At 41.5% G+C, this 22,512-nt stretch overlaps 1 protein-coding gene across 2 annotated transcripts in view; it reads left to right on the forward strand.

Annotated features, from left to right (window-relative positions):
• Window positions 1-22,512, forward strand: part of ERGIC1 (endoplasmic reticulum-golgi intermediate compartment 1) — a 119,077-nt gene that overhangs the window by 53,517 nt on the left and 43,048 nt on the right. The window contains exon 3 of one of the 2 annotated variants that reach the window (XM_061616901.1): window positions 3,065-3,137. The exons of the other annotated variant lie outside the window; for it this stretch is intronic. Coding sequence (XP_061472885.1) covers window positions 3,065-3,137 — 73 coding nt within the window. The remainder of the gene's footprint in view (window positions 1-3,064; window positions 3,138-22,512) is intronic. 2 annotated transcript variants of the gene reach the window in all.

Below are 22,512 nucleotides of genomic sequence, written 5' to 3' on the forward strand. Positions count from 1 at the left end.
TGGCTGCCGCGTTTTGCACCAGCTGAAGTTTCCGAACTGTCTTCAAGGGCAGCCCTACATAGAGTGCATTACAGTAATCCAGTCTAGAAGTTACCAGGGCGTGAACAACTGAAGCAAGATCGTCACTGTCCAGATAGGGGCGTAGTTGGGCTACTAAACGAAGATGGTAAAATGCATTCCGAGCCACCGAGGCCACTTGAGCCTCAAGCGACAAGGAAGGGTCAAAAAGGACCCCCAAACTACGAACCTGTTCTTTCAAGGGGAGTGTAACCCCATCTAGAACAGGATGAACATCCACCATCCGGGCAGGGAAAGAGCTCACCAACAGTGTTTCAGTCTTGTCTGGATTGAGTTTCAGTTTATTAGCTCTCATCCAGTCCATTATCGCAGTCAGGCAGCGGTTTAGCACATCAACAGCCTCACCTGAAGAAGGTGAAAAGGAGAAATAGAGCTGCTAGCCTGTGGTGACCTATGTTGCAGGAAATGCCCCCCAGAAAGTCACAGTGGGTGTTCAGTTCTTCATTTGATGAGGAAAATAGCAATTGTGAAGTTTGGTTAGTTGCTGGGGGAAGTGCAAGGGTGGGTTCATGCTCTAAACATGCAAACTTCACAAGATAATAACATGGCTGATTAGAATCAATGTGCTTCCACACTGTCCTTTTTGTCTGCTATTGTCACCCATTCATTCTCTTGGTTATTATTACTGAGAAACCAAGAGACCTTCTCACAAACTACTGCATTCCTTTGTTATCCTTTTTATGCTGGTTTATCACACGTAAAAGAAAAAGAAATCCATCATAGTTGCAGCACAGCCCTTTACAGTATGGACTGTCTAGCACAATTGTCTCACCTACAGAGTAGTGGTTGGTGACTTGGTTGGTTGACACACTCAGCGATGTGTAACCCCATTGTTTCTCCATAACCTGATTTATACCACTGGATCAGTGACTCTTACTGTCCCCACTCTCCTTTCAGTCTCTTGTGTGGTGAAACTGGAAAGGTGTGGGGAAAGTCTGGCTGATTTCACTGCTGCCTTGTAATTTATAAACCCTACATGTATTACTGTCTGAAACGTGCATATATTCTGAGAACATGCCTTGTCAGTTTTGAAAAAGCTTCGCTGTCTGCTGGTTTCATGGTGCTGGTATTAACTTATAAAGCCCTACATGGCTTGAGACTATGGTACCTAAAGGAACATCTCCCTCCATATCATCCTGTCAGATATGCAGGCAATCTTCTGAGGCTGTCTGCTTCAGTGCCCCTGCCACTGATGGGGAGGTGGGTGGTGACTAGGGGGAGGACATTCTTGACTGTGGTTTCTGGAACTTCTTCTCCAAAACAGCTCACTTAGCACCTTCTCTGTTATCATCTAGGTGCCAGGCAAGCCCTGTTTTATTTTCCAGGGCCTTTTTAACAACTATGTTGGTATTTCATGTATTTTAAATGCCTGGTGGTTCCTGTGGTCTGTTCTCTTTATGATGTTCATTTGCTTTACTGTTGGCTAGTAGTATGTTTATTGTTTTTATTTTATGTTTGTAAGCCATTATGGGATTGTATTGATGAAGGTGTGGTTTCTCAAATATTATTTCTTAAAAATAAAATTAAAGCATGCCCTTGTGAAGGGGAAGATTTCTCTGCCAGCAATTGCAGGTAGAGAAAAGAGGTGAAAGCTTCTCGAGGAGGAAGGCCGCTTAATCCTCCTTTGCCCCAGCCCAGTGGCAAGACAACTGGTTACTTTCCTGTCCTGTCCTGGGCATGGGTTTATGCCACAGCAGCCACAACCTTCCTCTCTTTAGGTCCCTGGCAACTGAAAAGGCAGTCCGTATGCTGTTGTTCATTAGGGAGGGTGACTGGCAGGCAGTCTGTGGCAAGAGCAAATGTGTGGTGAGTGGTGAGAGAGAAAGTGCAGCAAGGGGCTCTTTTTTTCTTTTCCTTTGTAAACAACATTGCTCCTTTCCTCTGTGGGGCTGGTGGCAAGATAAGATCTGCTTCTCTCCCTTTTATTTCAGTTTTCAAGGCTTCTCAGCTGCCTTTCTCCTTAAAGAGTCCAACAGGAGATGGTTAGCAACGACAACAAAAAGCTTTTTATTTTTTGTTACTTCATGATGGTAAATTATGTCACAAAACTAGTATAGATTTAAGCAACATGATTTTTGTTGTTTATCATCAGGAAGCACCCAATGCATGTAGAACTGTGAAATGGTAATATAGCTTATAGACTTGGCTTCAATGCGGAGAACATGTAGGAGTATTTTTGTGTTTATCCTACCTTAATGCAGAAAGCACCACTGGTAAGAACTTAGTGAGCTGTCCCTTTGCTCTGAGTTGAAGTGTTAGAGGGAGAGGTGAAGGGAAAAGAAGGGACTGAAAAGCCAGTGGGTGATATCAAATATTATTGTGTTATTATTATTTATTTGATTTAAATCCTGCCCTTCCTCCCAAAGGAGCCCATGTTGGTCATATTCAGCATAGACTCACTGGAATAAATGAAGTAACTTCATTGAATTCAAAAGGTCTATTCTAATTTAGTTGGATATCACCCACGGAGTATAGTGGATAAACTGTGCGATACAAGGATTTGGATCCAGTATCAAATTCTGCTCAGCCATAATTCTCACCAGGTAGTTTTGGGCAAATTGCTATCTTTCAGTCTAGGTGATTTTATAGCAGGTGTGGGGAACCTTTGGCCCTCTAGATGTTGCTGAACTACAACTCCCATGAGCCCCAGCCAATCGTCAGGAATGATGGGAATTGTAGTTCAGCAATTTCTGGAGGGCCAAAGATGCTTTATGGCCCCAGTTCTAAGTAATCGTAATACTTCCATCTTATTGACCACCCAGCCGCTGTGCTCAAAACAATTGAGACCAGTTGGTGATGGAAGGGCCATTGTGGAGTTGAGGGCTGGCTCTGTGTGTGTGTGAGAGAGGGGGGGGAGAGGGGGGGGAGGGGGGGGAGAGAGAGAGAGGGAGAGAGAGAGAGAGAGAGAGAGAGAGAGAGAGAATATACTGTCAAACATTTGCCAGGGGTGTTAAAATTAACTTTTATCCATATGTGTCTTTTCTAGTTTCTGTCTGCTGCTGTTTCTTCATATTGTTTCTATTCCTGTCTGAGCTTACTGGATTCATAGCCACTGAAATGTAAGTACAAACTACTGCTGTTGATAGTTTTCCTTATTTAAAAAAGTGATTGTTTAACCAATCATTCCTCTTGCAGCTCTGATATCTCTAAATCAGAGTGTTAAGGTTAGATCGAAATCTACCCCCCCAATTCCCAAAGAAGTGAGTAACCTCTTCTTTTGATGGCAAGTTTCTACATGGAAGGGACAAGGAGTGCCTGCATGTAACATATATCTTGTGAGAGCCTGAACTTGACAATGTGTTGTATCCAACAAAGTTGTCCTATTCACACAAGCATTTCCACTTGCACAACAGAACTTCTCCCTTTCTTCTCTCCATGCTCCCCAATCTGTTCCAGACTATTGGTGGAATCCCCAGATGGATCTGTGGGGACATGATAGGGGAGTAGAGGGAGGGGAAGTTCCATTGTGTAAGCAGAAGTCCTAGTGAGAACAGGGCAATTTTGCTGGATACAATCAACATACATAGGAAAGGCAGATGAGAAAGGAGCATTTTATCAACTTTTGTGGGTGATGGGTGAATACAGATCCAACCCATATTGTTTGTGTGTTTACATTTTGCGGTCTAATCTGAGTACAGGGAACAGCTGATACCACTTTGTGTTGTTGCTGTCTTCCTTGGGCTTCTGTTTTGTGTCACTCATGCATAATACAGGAAAATCTTTTGGATGCTACTTGGTTTGTTCTATAATGTCCACAGGTTAGAGTAAGGCTAGGTAAACAAAGCAACTGGACTTCACTCCTAACCCTGTGTGCTCCTTCTGGAAAGCTTTTTGTTCCTGTATCCACATCTATTAACATATGAATAATAAATTACCCTATCTGTAAAGTTACTTGTTTTTTAAGTCTAGCTTTTGACAGGAAAGAGGCTCTATGAATGCAGATGCTGCTGAAAGTGAAGGGTGTACAATACACTTTGAACTAGGATCTTTTGTTGAATATATTCAGGGATAATGTTTGGCTGTCTGGACATTCTTGATCCAACCTAGAAGAACAAGAGAGTTACAGTTAGAAAGATGAGTATTTATTGTCCAGCTTAACAATATCATATGTGTTTTGAGCACCTGTTGTTCATTGGGATCCAGTCAACATTTCAGTTCCTGTAAGCTCTCCAAAATGTTTCAGCATTTATGTATACCATGGTTTTGGATACAATAAAGATCAAAAGGTTAAAATAACTACGATTCTGTAACAAATGAAGATACTGAAAGTTATTAAGAGCAGATCCACAATAAGAGCATGTCAGGTGTACAGAGGCTAGAAAGAGATGAATGACAGCTGCCAGTTCTGAATTGTACATAACAGGAAAAACTGTCTAGTTCGCCTTTGAATAAATTATTTTAAATTCTGAAAGAGCCAGTGTGGGGGATCTGAATAGATCCCCCACCCTGACTTGGACTGGCTCCTCATGCAAATTGCAAGTGTGGGCTTCCCAATTGGAACTGCAGTGGCAAAGGCTATAAGTCCCTTTTCCCCCACATTAGGAACCCAATCCACAACCCACCCCTTCTGCAGGCTATTTCCAGGCATTGGGGGGAATCATGTACTTGGGGACAAACCATATGGTTAATGTCACATGTAGTATGGCCCTGAGACAGACATTTATGGATTCTCCATGTGCTTAACTATAATTTTGATCAGTAATTTTGCTTTGTGATCTGTTTTACCTTCACATAATGTACTGATGTATTTTTGCACATGTTGTATTGAAGTCATAAGGTGTATTTTATCATTTGTTCTGTATTAATTTTGTATATAATGTGTAATTCACATATAAAATAGTTATGGTTTTATGGCTGCAACAAATCTAACTTGAATTGGATCCAAAGGTTTGCAGTGATTCTTGCCAGTTGTTGCACACTGGAGTTTAGTCTTGGCAATATGAGGACCACCTCAGAGGCCTAGAAACAAATGAGTCAGAATCTCATCAGTGATGCATCTTTTCACAACCCTTCCCTCCTTAAGTTTTGCAAGGCCTGTCTGGCATTGTTATGCCCACTTTTCATGGATTCCCTTTTAATTGGCTTGATCATGGCCAAATATTGTTCTAAGCAGTGAAACTACTGGGAATGAGCAATGAAGACCTGTATGTCAACTGTGTACTGACAGTACTTCACCCCGGTGCTCTCCATGTCCTTGCCCTATAGCCTTTTGTATACAATGAACGGGATAGGCTGTAAGAAGGAACCGTATGTTACCCTATAGGGAAGGTCCCAGTATAGCAAGCAGTCATCTGGCTTTGCCCTCTGAAACCTTCCTGCCAAGGCTGAGTTGCGTATTGTCCAAGAGCACTCCCACATGCTTGCTGATAAGTACAGTCATGACTCCAGGGTACCACTTGATCACCAGTATTCAGGACTGCTGAAAGATTTAGCAATATCAATAGATTACAGCTTTCCTGTTGGTCTCTACCTTAGAGATATCAACCACAAACCCTATTTCTGTCTAATTCTAGTTCATTTCAGTGAGGGCTGGCAGTGGGGACACAGGGGTAGTTATTGGCAGGTGCAGCTATTTGCTGAAGGAGGAGGAAGGGGGTTGGCCAGAGCTGTACAGTGCAGATACCATGATGCTGAGGGACTGGCTAACATCATCCTGTGTGGGCCAGTGCACTTGCCTCTCCTCCAATGCACACCACCATCAAAGTGAATACAAATATTTGGAAAGAACTAGTCTCCTCTCAGACTTCATAGAGAGGGTTTACCTGGAATTCAGATTAGGAAAATACATTGTGTGATGGAGATGTATGTTGCTTGTCATCAATCTGGAGGGGGCATCATTGTCTCAAATTCAGGAGGAGAGAGGAAAATGTTAAACTTGAAAGTGAATCAGAAGTGCTAGAGTTCGGTTTTATGAAGCGTGTCTTTGCAGTCTGTTCAGTGTCTATTTTTTACTTAACAATTGACCTAAGTCTTACTGGAGATATTTTGAGGGCCTACCTATTGAGAGCAATACAGACTTAATGAAGCTGAGTCATCCATCATTTATATTTATATTTAAAAACTGAGAGAGATGTGTGAGTACAAAATAATATCTTCTGCTTGAGAAGGATAGGCTGAGAGTGGAAGAGCACTTCTGTCCTTGGCAGTTCTGCTCCAACATTTCTGGGAAATACATTATGGACATATAACTTTGAGGCTGATCATGGGTTATAGTGTGCCATCAAATATAAGTGTTTAGCAAAACATTAATACTGAAATTACTTGATATGTATTTTTTTTAAAAAACTGCCCAAATCACATATACTAATTCCCCAGGCATTAATGTGTTAATCTTGAAATTTTCCTGCTACTAAGCCAAAATTAGGTTTTATTAGTGACACTTAATATGACCAAATCCATCCTGGGTAATAAGTTACTCACTGGCATCTGGCCTATATCATGGTGAGATCACTCTGCTGCCCATGACACATAATTCTTTGGTTATTAGGCATGAATGAATTTTCCTAGAAGAGAGCACTTGAGCAAATAAACTGTGATGTCAAGCCACTGAGAGATGCTACTCATTTTGGGCTTGATTATAGCTGAAATAAATACAGGGAGAAGAGTCCGCGCTGCATGTCTTTCTGTCTTCTAAATAAGTACTATATTTTTAACATTCCTATGGCTGTTTCTTGGTATAATAGTATGTTTCAGAGGTGATATTCACCTCTTTTTTTACTCAGATTTTATGTCCACAGCCTCACTGTTTCTCGTTGATGTGATCTTTTGAAATTTCAGAATTTGTCTTTTCAGAAAGTTCTAAGACAGCTGTTACCAAACCTTTCCCCCCATGGACTACTTGAAAATTGCTGAGGGTCTTGGTGGACCACATAGCAGTTAGAATATGCTGTGCTAGCTGCTGTGTCATTTTTTAAATTGTATTTTTACAGAACACGCTGCAGACCACCAGAATGAAGCTCATAAACCACTGATGGTCGGAGGACCATAGTTTGAGAACCCCTGTTATAGGAATATTAGTATGTTTCTAGTTACTGAAAAAGATAAGAAAGGAGTTCTTTACTTCTGCTTTTTATTTTTATAAGGTCACCTAAGATACTTGTGGCACCATGTATTATGGCATAATTTTTCGAGGAGGGCTAAAGCCCACTTCATCAGATATGAAAATATGACAGTATTTTTACAGTGTAAAGAAATTCTGTTCTTGAATATGAGTTCAAGGAAATTAAATTGTGAGTGCTTCTTAAAATTCCTTGCTTATCCTTATTGCATTTTTTTCAGTTAACTATATTTGTATTAAGGAATTTGATAAGGAGAGAGGAAAGACTTCCTGTTTTAAAACTTCCTATACATTAATTCTCCAGGGGAGACATAACATTTCCTTACATCTTAACTGTGGTTAAGGATCCAGGAATTTTTGCTTATAACAGACACATCTGCTGAAGTGTTGTGTGGGTGGATAAGTGGTGGTGGTACTTATAGGAAGTCAGTCACATCATTGGGAAAGGCCCTTGGAATATTGAGACCTGTCACGTCATATAATTATCAGCAGGTCCCTGTTTTGATGTTGCTGGAACTGACTGGCAAAGATTCAAAACTATCTCAAAACGGAATAGTCTAGTCTGATTTATAGTTGTAGCAAAGCATAGGATTGAGCGCTGCCCTTCTACTGACCAACTAATCCTTTGCTGTGATGTTTCAGCGTAATGAACTGGAAAAGTGTCATTTACTGGAGTGATAGGGCAAGATATAGTGCCCTTTCAGATGTGCTAAAGAGGGGCTACGAGAGGGACATTGTACCACCCTCTAAGCAGTGGCAGCGTAAAGCACCTTTGACAATTCATTGAAAGTTAGGCCTAAAACCAGGAGCGGATTCCATTGCCCCACTGATATGGAGCCACCAGTCGCCACTGAAGTTCCAGCAGATGATGTAACAAAGTACAGTGGATATGTTTTGCAGGCAGCTGTAAATGAAACTGGGGCTAAAACTGGCATTTGATAATCTGGTCTGAGACAGAAATATGGTAACAAAATCTTTTGTTGTTGCTGGACATAGTTTATTGCATACGCCTCTAGATAGTACATCTAGTCTTTTCACAAATGGAATTATTGGAAAGATTGAAAGATTATACTGTAATTTGGAGTATCAACCTTGGGAACGAGATATCAGATTACTGTGATTGCTTTTCCCCAGCCCTCCTATGTTTCTCATCTGTAGAAAGAAATGTGAAAGTGGCACAATAAAACGGTATTGCAACAGTATTGTGAGGCTTAGCTAATAGTAAGGCATTTTAAATATGGAAAACATGAAGGATAAATTGTTGTAGTTCTGCCTAGTATTGTTACCTGCAGGCTATCTGCTCTATCTTTTGCAACTGTCAAATCTCCCCAAGCATCCCTCCCCCCATCTACCTACTTGAAATGTTATGCTTGCTCATAGTTTGAATTGATATGCGCTTGTGCACTGGGAAAGTCAACCTGCTTTCCTGGTACCACCTGCTATGTTAAGACTCTATTGGTGTGTTTCCTCTTGTGCAATTAAAGAAAACATTCTTCCAAAGGAACACTGTTTGTATGTGAAGTGTGGTAATGTGGGAATAACTATGCTCTTGTGAGTCCCAGAGCTTTAAGCCAGAAGCATATATGGGCCACTGATTGCCAAATGCTAGTAATGTATAAACTTCACAGGTGGAAATCTGTTTTTCTGGCCCCAAGCAATGGATTTCTTAGGAAATTTTGTTGGCCGAATCTCAATTCAGCAGGTTTTGTGTGCATTCCATAGCTTGATATTCACTAATAGGCAAAAAACCCTTGCGGTTTAAGAATGTACCTATAGCCAACAGATATTTCTATCAAACTTTAAAATGTAGGGAAATTGGGCAGCTATAGTGAATGCCCCGGGGGAGCAGGAGGCCTGACCTCCTCTCTGAGATATTTTACTGCCCTACAAATTTGTAAAAATGCAAATACAATTTGGGTCGGTCTTTCACAATCCAATCCACTTCCTGTGTAGCTTGGAAAAATTTGGTAATGTGTGCCTCTGAGCTGGAGAGGAGAGAGAAGGAGGGGAAAGACAGGTCTGATCATTTGCATGCTTATTGAGTTCAATGGGATTTACTCCCGTGCAATCATGCTTAGGACAGGTAAAACTGACCATGGGGGAGGAGAAGAAGGGGGGAGGGGAGGGGGAGGGTGTGATGCATCCTTCCCTGGCTCTCCCTGTCAGGTTCCTACCTGCTCGTGGTTACTGCCTGTCTCTAGGCACCACCAGGGACTCCACCAGTCCGGACCGCACTCTCTTATGGTTTACCTATCCGCTCTAGCACAGATCTCAACAGATCCCCCTGCTAGGCAACCACCAGTAACGTCCCAATACTAGTATTCCCAGAGACTCTGAATACTGGTATTGTTATTCTCTTCACCGCTGCCACCATTTGTTACAGTTCCCCTTCAGCCTTGGTCATTACCTTACCCTCCCTTCTGGTCTGTGAAACCCCAGCCAAGGATCAGGCCTTTGGTAAACCAAATTAAGTATTTATTAAAGATAACAAAGCTAACAAGATTAACAAGATTTCTTCTTAAGGCACATAAGCATATGGTTTTACTCAATACTAATCCGAACTCCACCTCCCTCCTGGTAAACAACTCTCTAAACCCCACCAAGCAATCCACTCTTTCTCTTCTCCCCCCAGATTCCACAATTCACCACCTCACATTCACCCAGATTTACCTGTCATCCTTTCATTTATACTGTCAGCCATTTTAAACATTCAGCCAATCATCAAGCATTCTATTACCCATTCACTCCCCCTCCTCTTTCACTACTTACCATGTATACTCTAAACAACCAGCACTTACCATATATACACTAATATATAGGAACATCACAGAGGGGAAGAAGGAGGAAAGGGGGAGGGGATTGGAAAGGAAGGGATGGGAGGGGCGAAGGAAGAGGAAGGGAAGGGACAAGAGGGAGGGGATAAGAGGGACGAAGAGAGGAGGGCAGGTTTGACCATTTGCATGGTTTTTGAGTTCAGTGGGATTTACTCCAGTACAATCATGCTTAGGATAAGTGAAACTGACCTGGGGGAGGGGCAGGGAGTGGGGAGGGAAGGGAGGGAGAAGGAGGGGAGGAGATTGGGTGGGAGGGCACTGGGCAGAGGTGAAGCTCCTTTCCTTTCCAAAAGGAAAACATTGTGAACAATATCATTGTTTTTCAGGGTTTCCCCCACCTTTTTATTCTACAGCAGACGTATGTAGTCTCCCACCCAAATTTATATCAGAGCTCTCACTGGCCACATCCACACCAGACCTTTATTCCACTTTAGACAGTCATGGCTTCCCCCAAAGAATCCTAGGAAGTGTAGTTTGTGAAGGGTGCTTACAGTTGCTAGGAGATGCCATATTCCCCTCACAGGGCTACAATACCCAGGAAAGGGGTATTTACTGTTAAACCACTCTAGCCACTGGAGCTCTGTCAGGGGAATAGGAGTCTCTCGGCACAACTCTCAGCACCCTTCACAAACTTCACTTCCCAGAATTATTTGGGAGAAGCCAGGACTGTTTAAAAAGGAATAAATGTCTGGCATGGATATGGCCACCTGATTAGCCAAGCCAAACAGCTGTGAGTCTGGCTTTTAGAACACTGACAGTTGGTTCTTACTGAGCATGCCTGTGCTGTCATAGAGTCCAGTGTTAAATTTCTTACATTAATTAAAAATCAGTCATGCATTACTTAAACTGCAGAAGATGAAGTTTAAGTTTAATCTGTAATAGGATTACAGGTGCTCTGTGAACATGGCTGATTTTTAATTAATTTCAACAAATTATGAGACCACTGAAACAAAAAGTCCAACAGAGATCTGGATTTGTTCTCTCTTGTTTTACACTTTGAACTCTCTGTTCTCTCTGACTGTTTTGTGTATCACCATGAAAATGTAGAGGGTTGTTAAGCAAGTGTTTTTGAGTTCAGGACTACAAGTTTGGTAAGGATTTGTTTTGAAATGAGCTTATGGGAAGGATCAGAATGGCATGGGGGTATTTTCAAGTTAACATTGTGGAATGCGAAATATCCATGCCGGCTATAGCATACAGCCACTCTCATGGCTGTATATTTTTCCCCTCAGTTGTTAGTATAACCTGGTCCTCAAATAGTCTTGCACATGTGGGTTGGCACAGGAGGGTTAAAAATATTGTGAAAGTGCAATGGGCTTGGTACAAAAGGGTAAAAATGTTGTGAAAACCTATTGTTATGTGACTTCAAGTCGATTATGACTTATGGCGATCCTATGAATCGGTGATCTCCAGTAGCATCTGTTATAAGCCACCCTGTTCAGATCTTGAAAGTTCAGGTCTATGGCTTCCTTTATGGAATCAATCCATCTCTTGTTTGGTCTTCCTCTTTTTCTACTCCCTTCTGTTTTTCCAAGCATTATTATTTTGGCTAGTGAATCATGTCTTCTCATTATGTGTCCAAAGTATGATAACCTCAGTTTCATCATTTTAGCTTCTAGTGATAGTTCTGGTTTAATTTGTTCTGACACCCAATTATTTGTCTTTTTTGCAGTCCATGGTATGTGCAAAGCTCTCCTCCAACACCACATTTCAAATGAGTTGATTTTTCTCTTATCCACTGTTTTCACTGTCCAACTTTCACATCCATACATAGAGATTGGAAATACCATGGTCTGAATTGTCCTGACTTTAGTATTCAATGATACATCTTTGCATTTGAGGACCTTTTCTAGTTCTTCCATAGCTGCCCTCCCCAGTTCTAGCTGCCTTCTGATTTCTTGACTATTGTCTCCATCTTGGTTAATGACTGTGGCAAGGTATTGATAATCCTTGACAAGTTCAATGTCCTTATTGTCACCTTTAAATTTAGATAAATCTTCTGTTGCCATTACTTTAGTCTTCTTGACATTCAGCTGTAGTCCTGCTTTTGTGCTTTCCTCTTTAACTTTCAACAGCATTAATTTCAAATCGTTACTGGTTTCTTCTAGTAGTTTGGTATTGTCTGCATATCTTAAATTATTGATATTTCTCCCTCCAATTTTCATACCATCTTGGTCCAATCCTGCTTTCCATATGATATGTTCTGCATATAGATTAAACAAATAGAGTGATAAAATACACCCGTCTCACACCCTTTCCGATGGGGAACCAATCAGTTTCTCCATATTCTGTCCTTACAGTAGCCTCTTGTCCAGAGAATAGGTTGCACATCAGGACAATCAGACCCTGCGGCACCCCCATTTCTTTTAAAGCATTCCATAGTTTTTCACGATCTATACAATCAAAAGGCTTTGCTGTAATCTATAAAGCACAGGGTGTTTCTTTTCTGAAATTCCTTGGTCCGTTCCATTATCCAACATATGTTTGCGATATGATCTCTGGTACCTCTTCCTTTTCTAAATCCAGCTTAGACATCTGGCATTTCTCTCTCCATATATGGTCAGAGCCTTTGTTGTAGAATCTTGAGCATTACTTTACTTACATGGGATATTAATGCAATAGTTTGATAATTACTGAATTCCCTGGGATCCCCTTTCTTTGGAATTGGGATATATATTGAACGCTTCCAGTCTGTGGGCCATTGTTTAGTTTTCCGTATTTGTTGACAATTTTTTGTCAAAAGTTTGACCAATTCATTCTCTGTAACTTGTAGCAACCATTTTAAGAGTTTCATCAGTCATCCATTGAGGTCTTTCTCTCTTTTTAACTAGAGGTATTACCTTTTTGCATTCTTACCTGATAATGTCTCTGACTTCAATCCATAGTTCTTCTGGTTCTCTGTCAACTAAGTTTAAAGCTTCAAATCTGTTCCTTATTTGATCTTTGTATTCTTCTGGGGTGTTACTTAAATTGTATTTTGGCATTATGATTGCTTTGTTCTTTTTTAGCTTTACTCTGGTTTTCGATATTACCATTTCTTGATCTGTATTGCTGTCTGCTGTTGGTCTTGTTTTCGCAGAAAGTATAGAACTTCTCCATCTTCTGCTACCAATAATCAATTTGAATACCTATATTGGCCATTTGGTGATGTCCATGTGTACAGTTGTCTTTTTGGTTGCTCAAAAAATGTGTTTGCAAGAAACAAATTATTGGTTTCACAGAATTTAGTAAGTTTCCTGCTTCATTTCTATCTCCTAAACCCCATTTTCCCAGAATTTCTAGTTCTTCTCTGTTCCCTACTTTTACATTCCAGTCCCCTATGATTATCAGAACATCTTGTTTTGGTGTGTGATCAATTTCCTCCTGTACTTCTGCGTAAAATCTCTCCAATTCCTCTTCTTCATTTGCCGCTGGAGTGTAGACTTGGATGATGGTTAAGGTAATAGGTTTCCCATTTAATCTCATTGATATCACTTGCTCAGACCTTGCATTGCAGCTCCTAATTGCTTTTGTTACATCACTTCTCACTATTAAAGCAACCCCATTTCTTCTTAATTTCTCATTTCCTGCATAAATTATTTTGTAGTTGCCTGGTTGAAAGTGTCCCATTCCTGTCCATTTTAATTCACTCGAGCCATGTATTGTAATGTTGATGCATTCCATTTCTTGCTTGACAATTTCTAACTTTCCCTGGTTCATGCTTCTCACATTCCATGTCCCTATTGTGTACAACTTTGGACTCTTCTTTCGCATTTGTGCACATCAACCTCTGAGCTTCCTTTTGGCTTTGACCCAGTTGTGTCAGTAGTCACAGTGCTACTCCTGCTTCTCCGTTCTTCCCCAGTAACAGTGAGTGCCATCTGACCTGAGGGTCTCATCTTCCAGCACTATCTTGTGTTGCATTTTGGATACTCTGTACATAGGGTTTTCCTGGTAAGATGTATTCAGAGGTGGTTTACCACTGCCTTCCTCTGAGTTTGGATGCATCTTAGTCTGGTATCTCAACTTTGACCATTCCTCCTTGGGTGCCCCTGCTAGGAGTCTAGCCTCTTGGTCTAGATTCCTGATGGCATTGTTTACAGCTTCTTTGACACTCTCAACCCCCCTCACCATGTTAAGGTGTGCTGTAACAAGCATGGAAAATGTTTTGGTCCCAGGTGAATGTGTAATGGATACATCAAAAGCTTTGAAGGAAGCAAGTATACCACTTCTAATAGAAGGTTTCTATGTACTCTGAGGATTATTTCAGCTATTGGTTGGTCACAAGTACACACCTTTTTGATAAGGTGCTTCAGGTTGTATTTGCCATGTAGCTCCAGAAACTCCTGGATGAGAGCAGTTCATCTTCACCCATTTTAATCTGCGTCCAGCCTGGCAGGAGAAGAACAGAGGGAATATGACTCTTCTCATTCTTCTGGATCCCTCGGTGGCTTTCAGCACCATTAACGATGGTATTCTTCTAGACTTGTTATCCAAGGTGGGCAAGGGAGGCACTACAATGGTTCTGTTTCTGTGTGGATGGGTGTTCCCAATAGATAGTGTTGAGGGACTACTGCTTCAATACATGATGGCAGTTATTCTATGACATGCCACAGGGGTTGATGTCCCCTGTGTTGTATGGCAGGTATGGAGTGGCAGCAGCAGCCGCTTCATATATCCATTTTGCGTGTGATTGCTTAGAGTGTGCTTAAAGGATCAATCTTCTTTGGGATGAGGATAGGGGCTGTTCATGTATCCTTATCAGAAGTGGTGTCCACTGATGATCCCTGAGAAGGTATTCTAATTAAAGGGAGGTCAAGGTTGATACATATTTCACAAGGCTTTGTTAAATATTTGTTGTTACATATCTCACTTCCAAAAAACTCAGGATGGTGTAAACAGGGTTCCTAAGTGGTTTCTTATCCATGCATTGAACTTACCCAAATCCACTAAGCTTTAACAAGGTTTATCCTGTGCTTTAACTGTTTGCTCAAGAGTATTGCGGGCTACTGCTTTTGTAGGTAGAAAGAAAGGATGAATATATCAATCAAAGTTCAGTCTTGTCTAGCTTTTAAATGTCTTCAAAGAGATCTTGTCTGTTCCGTTTCCATATTAACTTGTGTTTTCTTTTTTCAGAAAAACTCTGTGCAAAGTTTTATTGTCTGAAAACTACCGAACTATTTACAGTTTAATTAAAGTACTCATTCAAAGTGCCCTTTTAAACAAAATTTGTTTTTTTTTCTTAGGTTGTAACTGCTCCAAAGGGCCCCATGCGGGCAGCCATCTTTTTCCCCCTCACCCCTTACAGGTTTTCTGGCAGGGAAGGGATGAGATTGGATCCATAACTTCCAGGAGCCCTTGTTACCTCACTAATTGCATTTTCTAGCTGTTTGGCATGGCATTTATCTGATTTTTTTAAAGCAGAAAATGCATAAAGGCGCCCTTTGACCTCCTTGTGAAATTCTTTGGTATCAGGATTTCAAAGAAAGATTACATCCCAATCAGCATGTTATTCTGAAAGTGGATCAGGGGAACCTGCATCAGGATACAGACCCCACAAATCACGACCCCATCCCTAGCAGAAATAGAGAATGCTGTCCTGTTGAAAATGACTTATGGCTACCCTATGAATAGGGTTTTCATGGTTAGCAGTATTCAGAGGGGGTTTACCATTGCCTCCCTCTGAGGCTAGTCCTCCCCAGCTGGCTAGGGCCTGCTCAGCTTGCCACAGCTGCACAAGCCAGCCCCTTCCTTGTCCGCAACTGCCAGCTGGGGGGCAACTGGGCTCCTTGGGACTATGCAGCTTGCCCACGGCTGCACAGGTGGCAGGGCACGTAACCCCTGAGCCACTCACTGTGGGGCTGATCTTTAGCTGGCCCTTGACACCCAGGAGACACAAGCGGGGATTTGAACTCACAGACTCGGGACTCCCAGCCAGGCTCTCCTCCCCACTGTGCTATACCAACTGTGCTGCTGTTCTGTTAAATGTTCTTATTTTTTTTCTAATCCTTCTCCCCAGTAAAGATTAAATACCCCAGTTTTGAGGGGGGAAAGTAAATCAGTATCAAAGTGAAAACTTTGAAGGTTTCCAGAAGCATGTTGATGAGCATGTTCCAAAGGAAACTTCATCCTTTCAGAGCTGCTATTTCCATTGACATGCAAGAAAGTACATAAGGGGCTGGTTCACATATGAGCCAAGATCCGCATTAAAAATGCTGCTCTTTCCATCGTGATTTTGACAGTTCACATACTTCCGCCCTCGCTACGAATAAATTGGCTGTTTTTCTTTTTAGCATTCACACACATTTGCGTTTATTGCTATCAGTGTTTCCTTGTTGCTGCACCTACACATTAGAGTGTTAACTGCGGAGGCGGGGAAGGGGCGGTGTTTCCCTAAACGAAGGGAGGAATAGGTGCCTACAGTTGCCCCCCTTCCCTGCAGTGCAGGCTTTCTCCTGTCCCCCCTGCTCCCACCCATGGCTGTTAGGCTGACCCTGTGCGAGATTGGTGTGCCTTTGGCACCCCAGGACAAACCTCAGCATGCAGTTCTGGGAAACATAAAAAACTGAAACAATTATCTTTAGAGAGGCATTAAAAGCAGCTACTAAAGGAAGCATTGACCATTTAATATTATGGCTCTCCATGAGCGGGATGAGTGGAGCAGATGCTGGGATGAGACGCCAAGGCAGCTCCCCTTTCCCCTGTGCTTTTGGGCGCTTATAAATTACCCCAGTGGTGCCTTCACCAGCCTCCTCTTGCCATGGCTGCTCGTGCTCCAAGCCTGGGTGTAGCTCCAGCGAGCGGTGCGTAGCAGCTTGTGGACCCTGCCCCCCCCACAGCTCAAGCGAGAGAGCTGACCAAGGCTGAAGGGGAGTCTCCCTCTTTGGCGTCCAGGAAGGAATTTCCCGAGCTCCAGCTCTTCCCTGTTATCCTCGGGAGGTTGTTGGTGTCGCTGCAGAAGAGAGAGAATGAAGGGGTGGGGAAAAAACCTGCTCACATCACATGCAGAGAGCTTTCACAGAATTAAATATTCAAGGGTGAATAATTTGGATGAATGTGATTTTGTTTAAAGGAGCAGGGGAGGAAATGTATTGGGGGGGAAGCAGGAGAAAGGAAGGCAAGAGCGACCGGAAGTTGCTTCGCCAATGGCAGGAAACAAAATGATGCCCAGAGACAGTTAAAGGGGCAGAGAAAAGGGAGGATCTAATGGTGAAGAAACTGCGCAGCCAAAAAAAAGCGCTTAAAAGGTAATACATGGTAGAAGCGCACCGAAGCAGGTGCGGATTTTTAAAGTAATTTCGGGTTTTTGTCACACCGATTTAATCCAGAGTTAAAGGCAAAAGCAGCTGAATGTACTTGTACTGGCAAAAACGTCATGCAAATGGTCCAAATTAAAAGGTTCTGCAAAAAACCTCAGATCCACATTATACCGGCATCTGATCAGGCCCAAGGAGGATGGGTCTGACTGCAAGGGACGGATAAAGGAAATGAGGTCAGTGTTCCATCTTTGGATTTATGGGAAGTTGACAGTCACAAACAGGTACCCTGTCCCACTAAGTGAGTGATTCAAGTGGTTAGGGAAATAAAGCTGTAAGTGTTAAATGCCTTTGGTATTTCCTGGGCAGGACTGGTAGCAAGTTGAGAGACATCAGTAGGCACTCATTGTAATTTTTAACGGCCTATCCTACATCATCTTGCTGATGCATCATAAATCAAATCACCTCTTTCATAGTTAACCCAGATCTGTATCCTAACTGGTGGCTGCTGTTGTTATAATAGTCTAACTGGTGAGATAATAGGCATGTACCTTTTGACCTAATTAATACTTTGCAGAGGTGACGTTAAGAGTCTTTCCGTATATTCCTCTATTAAGGAAGAATGATTAGCTTGATTGATGCCACAACTAATTCATAGCTAGGTTGTGGCTAAGTTTTCAGAATTACTATGAAAATGGCAAATGATCAAATGGTGCCACGACTATTTTCAAATGTCGGGAGCACCTTATTGCTGCTAATTATGCAATTGTGACCCACCTGGCAGTCACTATATTGTAGTGATTTAAAAATTATAAAAGCCATAGTCCTCTGCAAAGTAGTTTGATTTGATGCACGCTACATGCAAATGAGTGGCTGCAAGTAAATAATTCAATCCAGGACCACAGCAGAGAAGTTGAAGAACACAGAGTCCATGTATATCTGTTTAAAGATCTAGTGTTTATATCATGTGCCTTTTTTGAATAAATAGCTCCTACAGTGTGTTTGTCAGTGGGTACAGTGGAGGATGCATGGAGAACAATAGGTTCCTCAGCAGCAACTTCATTTTTGTGTGAGATGAAATGATGGTGCAGCTCTGCTGATTTGTACAATTGGGATTTACAGAGTGTCCAGATCAGTTCTCATCACATTTCATTTCATCTTTGTCCTTAAATTGACCTTTGTACTTGTATATATGTACTACTTCCTAGAAATCTGGGCTTTTGTGGGGTTTCCCTACTCCTTCTCCCATTAGTAAACCTTGAATGTGTACCTCTGCACATACCAAAAAAATTGCAATGGTTTCTGCAAAGGGGCAAAAGGTATGTGTAGAATATTGGAGATAAGATTATGAAGCAACTAGTAGCTAGGTTAGTATTTAAGTGAATGAGTGCATAGGTGCAATGGTGCAAAATCACTCTTAAGTGTTACAAGGAAAGAAGATGGCTCCAGTGACTGGGGAAGAGCTTGCATGTATGAAGTAATGGTTAGGAAGAAGGTCAGTGCAAGACTTCTTTCCAGACAATGTCCTTCAATGAATGTGTTCTTTTGCAGAATAAACGCAGGGAGTAAGGTGAAATGATGTTGGATCATGGGATAGAGAGTTCCTTTTCTTACACGAATCAGATCATGTGAACACAATGTTGTATGTTGTTTAATAAAAACTTTCCATGATGACTTGTTCCCCAAAGAACCCTGTATGTCTGCTATGGAGGATTCTTGGGCACACTTTTAGGGTATACACTTAGTTTACACGGTGCTCCCTCATGTCACCTATGTAAACTGAGAGTATGCTCCTCGAATATGCCCCATGCTCTCCTGCTGATATACATTCCAGGGAGAGATCAGTAATAGCAGGCAAGCTGCCTTTTAGGGTAGCTTTTCCAGCAGCACTAATCTATTGCTTGAAGAGTCCCTTCTGAAGAATCGCTAGAACACTGCCTTAGAAAATGACTGCCTTAGAGCTAGTTTTAATTGTTCTAGTTGAGGAAGTGTGATTTAATGGCTTGACCTAAGTTATGCATTTGTCTCCTAGATTGCTTTCCTACTGCTATGACTGGAAGACCTTAAGCAAATAAGTTGTCTTTTGTTTCTTATTATGCCAAGCTTCTAAAGTGTGGATAACCATATTTGCCTGGCTACTTCCTCAGCTTAATTAATGCTTGCTCAACACTTTTGAGATGCTTTAATGAAAGGTGTTGCAAGGTTGTGAAGTGGTTGGGTTATGCCATTCATCCTCATGTACATGTGTGGGTTAACAGGAAGCGGAAATCTATGTGCCATGGTGCCAATTACGATGACTGACTCAAATTAATGTTGACATTTCTAACCTCCATTTTCTTTTGTACTTGTCTGAGAACTGTAGCTCCTTTCTTACTAGTCCAGTCTGTCTTGTGTATTCTTGATCTGAGCAATGTCCTTTTAAAATGAGGAAGTGACCAAAATGCTGGGGACAGCATAATTTTAAAAATAGCTAAGTAACACTGTGCTCTTCTTCTTTTTACTTGCTTTTTGTTCCAGACATAGGTCTAGAAACTAAGGCCTTTGTGTCAGACTTACCTGTCTCTTAACGAAGAAGTAGTGGAGATCTAGGAAGCTACAATCGCAAGAACTATGAAGGGTTGGAAGGAATGATAGATAAGGATTTTTGAGACACTCGGATACCTTGAGCATAAGTGGTGTTTGATGGCAATTTTTTTCCTTTATACTTATCAAACTTTTGAAGAATTACAAACCATTGGTACATTTCTCGTTCAGAGAAAAATGCACTGAAAACCTTGTAGAACATGCTAATACAGTATCACTGTATTATACCCATTTACAAAGCCAAGAGTTGGGTCACCACAAAAAATTAAACCAAAACAAAATGGATGGCATTTTTTTCTGAAGTTTTGGCCTCTCTTTAAAACAGATGGAGAAAAGTACATGCCCCTCAAAAGTTGTTGGTGATTGCCCAAACAGTGAGTTTTAGTTATCTTGTGGGCAGATCCTTCACCTGCAAGCAGTTTGAAGAGACATCTATCTGCTCTCAACACTATTGCAGCGCTGAGTTATGTGGGCGAGTCAAACATGACCACTCTGCATGGAAAACGTATGAGACAGGTTGCGTATGTTTGTGGTTTGTGATACAATGGATGTCTGAAGAAACTAAGGGTGATATCTAGTATTAGTCATACTCAGCCCAAATGAAATCAGTGGATTTAAGGCCATTGATTTCAATAGATCTACTCTATTGTAGTATGACTAATGCTGGATATCACCAAAGATTCTGAAGCAGGTGGAAGAGACCACAATTACAAATAAATAGAAACCATTTAGAAAGCTATTGTAAAGTGTTCAGTTATTTTAAGCACAGACTTTTGATAGTTCAGTGGTGGGATTTTTTTGGGGGGGGGTGTTGATGAAGAAACTTCAGAGAGCACTTATCCCTGGAAACATTCTTACCAAAAGTCTTATTTTTAACATGAATAAAGGAAAGGATTTAAGAGGTGGTGTTTGGTGTTGATTAGAAAGCAGAAGAACAAGGGTGTGCTGCAAAGGTTTCTTGAAAATATTTTTTAAAAGCTACAAGGCGTTAGTCTGACTTGCTTCTTTTCTCTGGCACTGAAAATGATATTTAGATGTGTTGAAACGTTTTAATGTGACTGATGAAGAAAAATATGTGGAAATTCTGTTCAGTTGACTGTTGTCCCAAAATGACTACGACGGAGGCCTCACTTCAGGAATCAGCCTTTCCTTCTTGGGGCAAAGTCCCCTCTCACCTAAACCTGTCTCTGCAGCTGCTGCTTATGTAACTTGTAGCTCTAGCCAGACTGTCCCTGAAAACTCTTTGTACAGTACAAGTTGAGTGAGCGTCATCCCTCCCCCCCACCAAAAAAAGCCTTGCTTGAGTCTGCCCCTAGGAATCTTAAATATTTTAAACTATGCTTTTTTCTAGAAGGTTTATTTCATTTATCTGACTCCATGCTCTGAAGAGTAATGCTTGCCTTCCCCTTGTGTCCACAACTTTTTTTCTTCCTTTGTAGTTCCTGTGAGGGCTCAGCAAAGACATAGTGACAGAAAGTGACCCACAATTATAGTGTTACGCATTTGAGCTGTCCTCGTTGCTTTGATTGGGTCTGTCAGTATGTTTTTGCCTGATTCATTGACTGTGGTAGTGACTGTATCAGGGATTTAACAAATGAACTTTAATGCTTCTTGTAGGCTGGGAAATCTTTACACTTTGCTTTTGGAATGTAACGTCTATTAGTCTATTAGTTCCCATCTGAACTATACATTTAAAGCAGTGTCATGGTTTCCCCTAAAGAATCCTGGGAACTGTAGTTTGTTAAGTGTGCTGAGAATTGTTAGGAGACCCCCCTATACTCCTCACAGAGCTGTAATTCTAAGAGTGGTTTAACAATCAATACCTCTTTCCAGGGAACTCTGGGAACTGTAGCTCTCTGAGGGGTATAAGGATCTCCTAACAACTCTCAGCAGCCTTTAATAAACTACAGTTCCCAGGATTCTGTGAGTGGAGGCACAACTGTTTAAAGTGATATGATACTGCTTTGACTGTATAGTGCAGATGAAGTCTTTTAGAGGTGGGGAACCTTTTTTAGCCCAAGGACCATATTTCCTTGCGGGCAGTCTTCTCCGGGCCATTTGCTGGTAGTGGGTAAGACCATAGGGAAAAGTGGGTGGAGCAACAGAAATGAGTTTAATAGGCTATATTTTAGCCACGCAAAAGTCACAGGTTTCTTACCAAGAGGTATTATCATAGTTTAAGGGCACATTTCAGCTAGGCAAAAGCACCCAAGACAGAGAGGCATTTGGTTCCTGGGCATGAGATGCCACATCCCTGTCTCAGAATTAAGAGGAAGGTCAGAAAGAGAAAAAGAATGTGGAGCCATTATGCAGTTTGAACTTTATTTTGTTTGGTTGTTTTGATTATTTTAAGAACTTGTAACCTGCTTTATAATTCCACAGAAATTAAAATAGCTAATGGTATTTAAAAAAAAACACTAAATAAAATTTCAAAAATGGTGAACTCAGTTATCTAAGGTCTGGTCCTTATGTAGCTAAAGTGACACCTTCCACATACAATGGGGAATGCTAACTGGGCCTGGAATGCTGACTGGGGGAGGGAGGTGGAGTTGCCTGCATGGCTGGTTGGCTAAAACTCTTAACAGGACCACTCCACAGTGTAACATTTTGTTGCAGGTCCTGCTTGTCAAATTTCAGTATAAAGACATTGATAAACAGAAGTGAGAAGTGAACAATGAAAACAAACATAGCAAATGATAAGAAACAACAAGGGTCCAGTGCATAA

This window comes from Rhineura floridana, chromosome 3, assembly GCF_030035675.1.
Source record: "Rhineura floridana isolate rRhiFlo1 chromosome 3, rRhiFlo1.hap2, whole genome shotgun sequence".
NCBI lineage: Eukaryota > Metazoa > Chordata > Lepidosauria > Squamata > Rhineuridae > Rhineura > Rhineura floridana.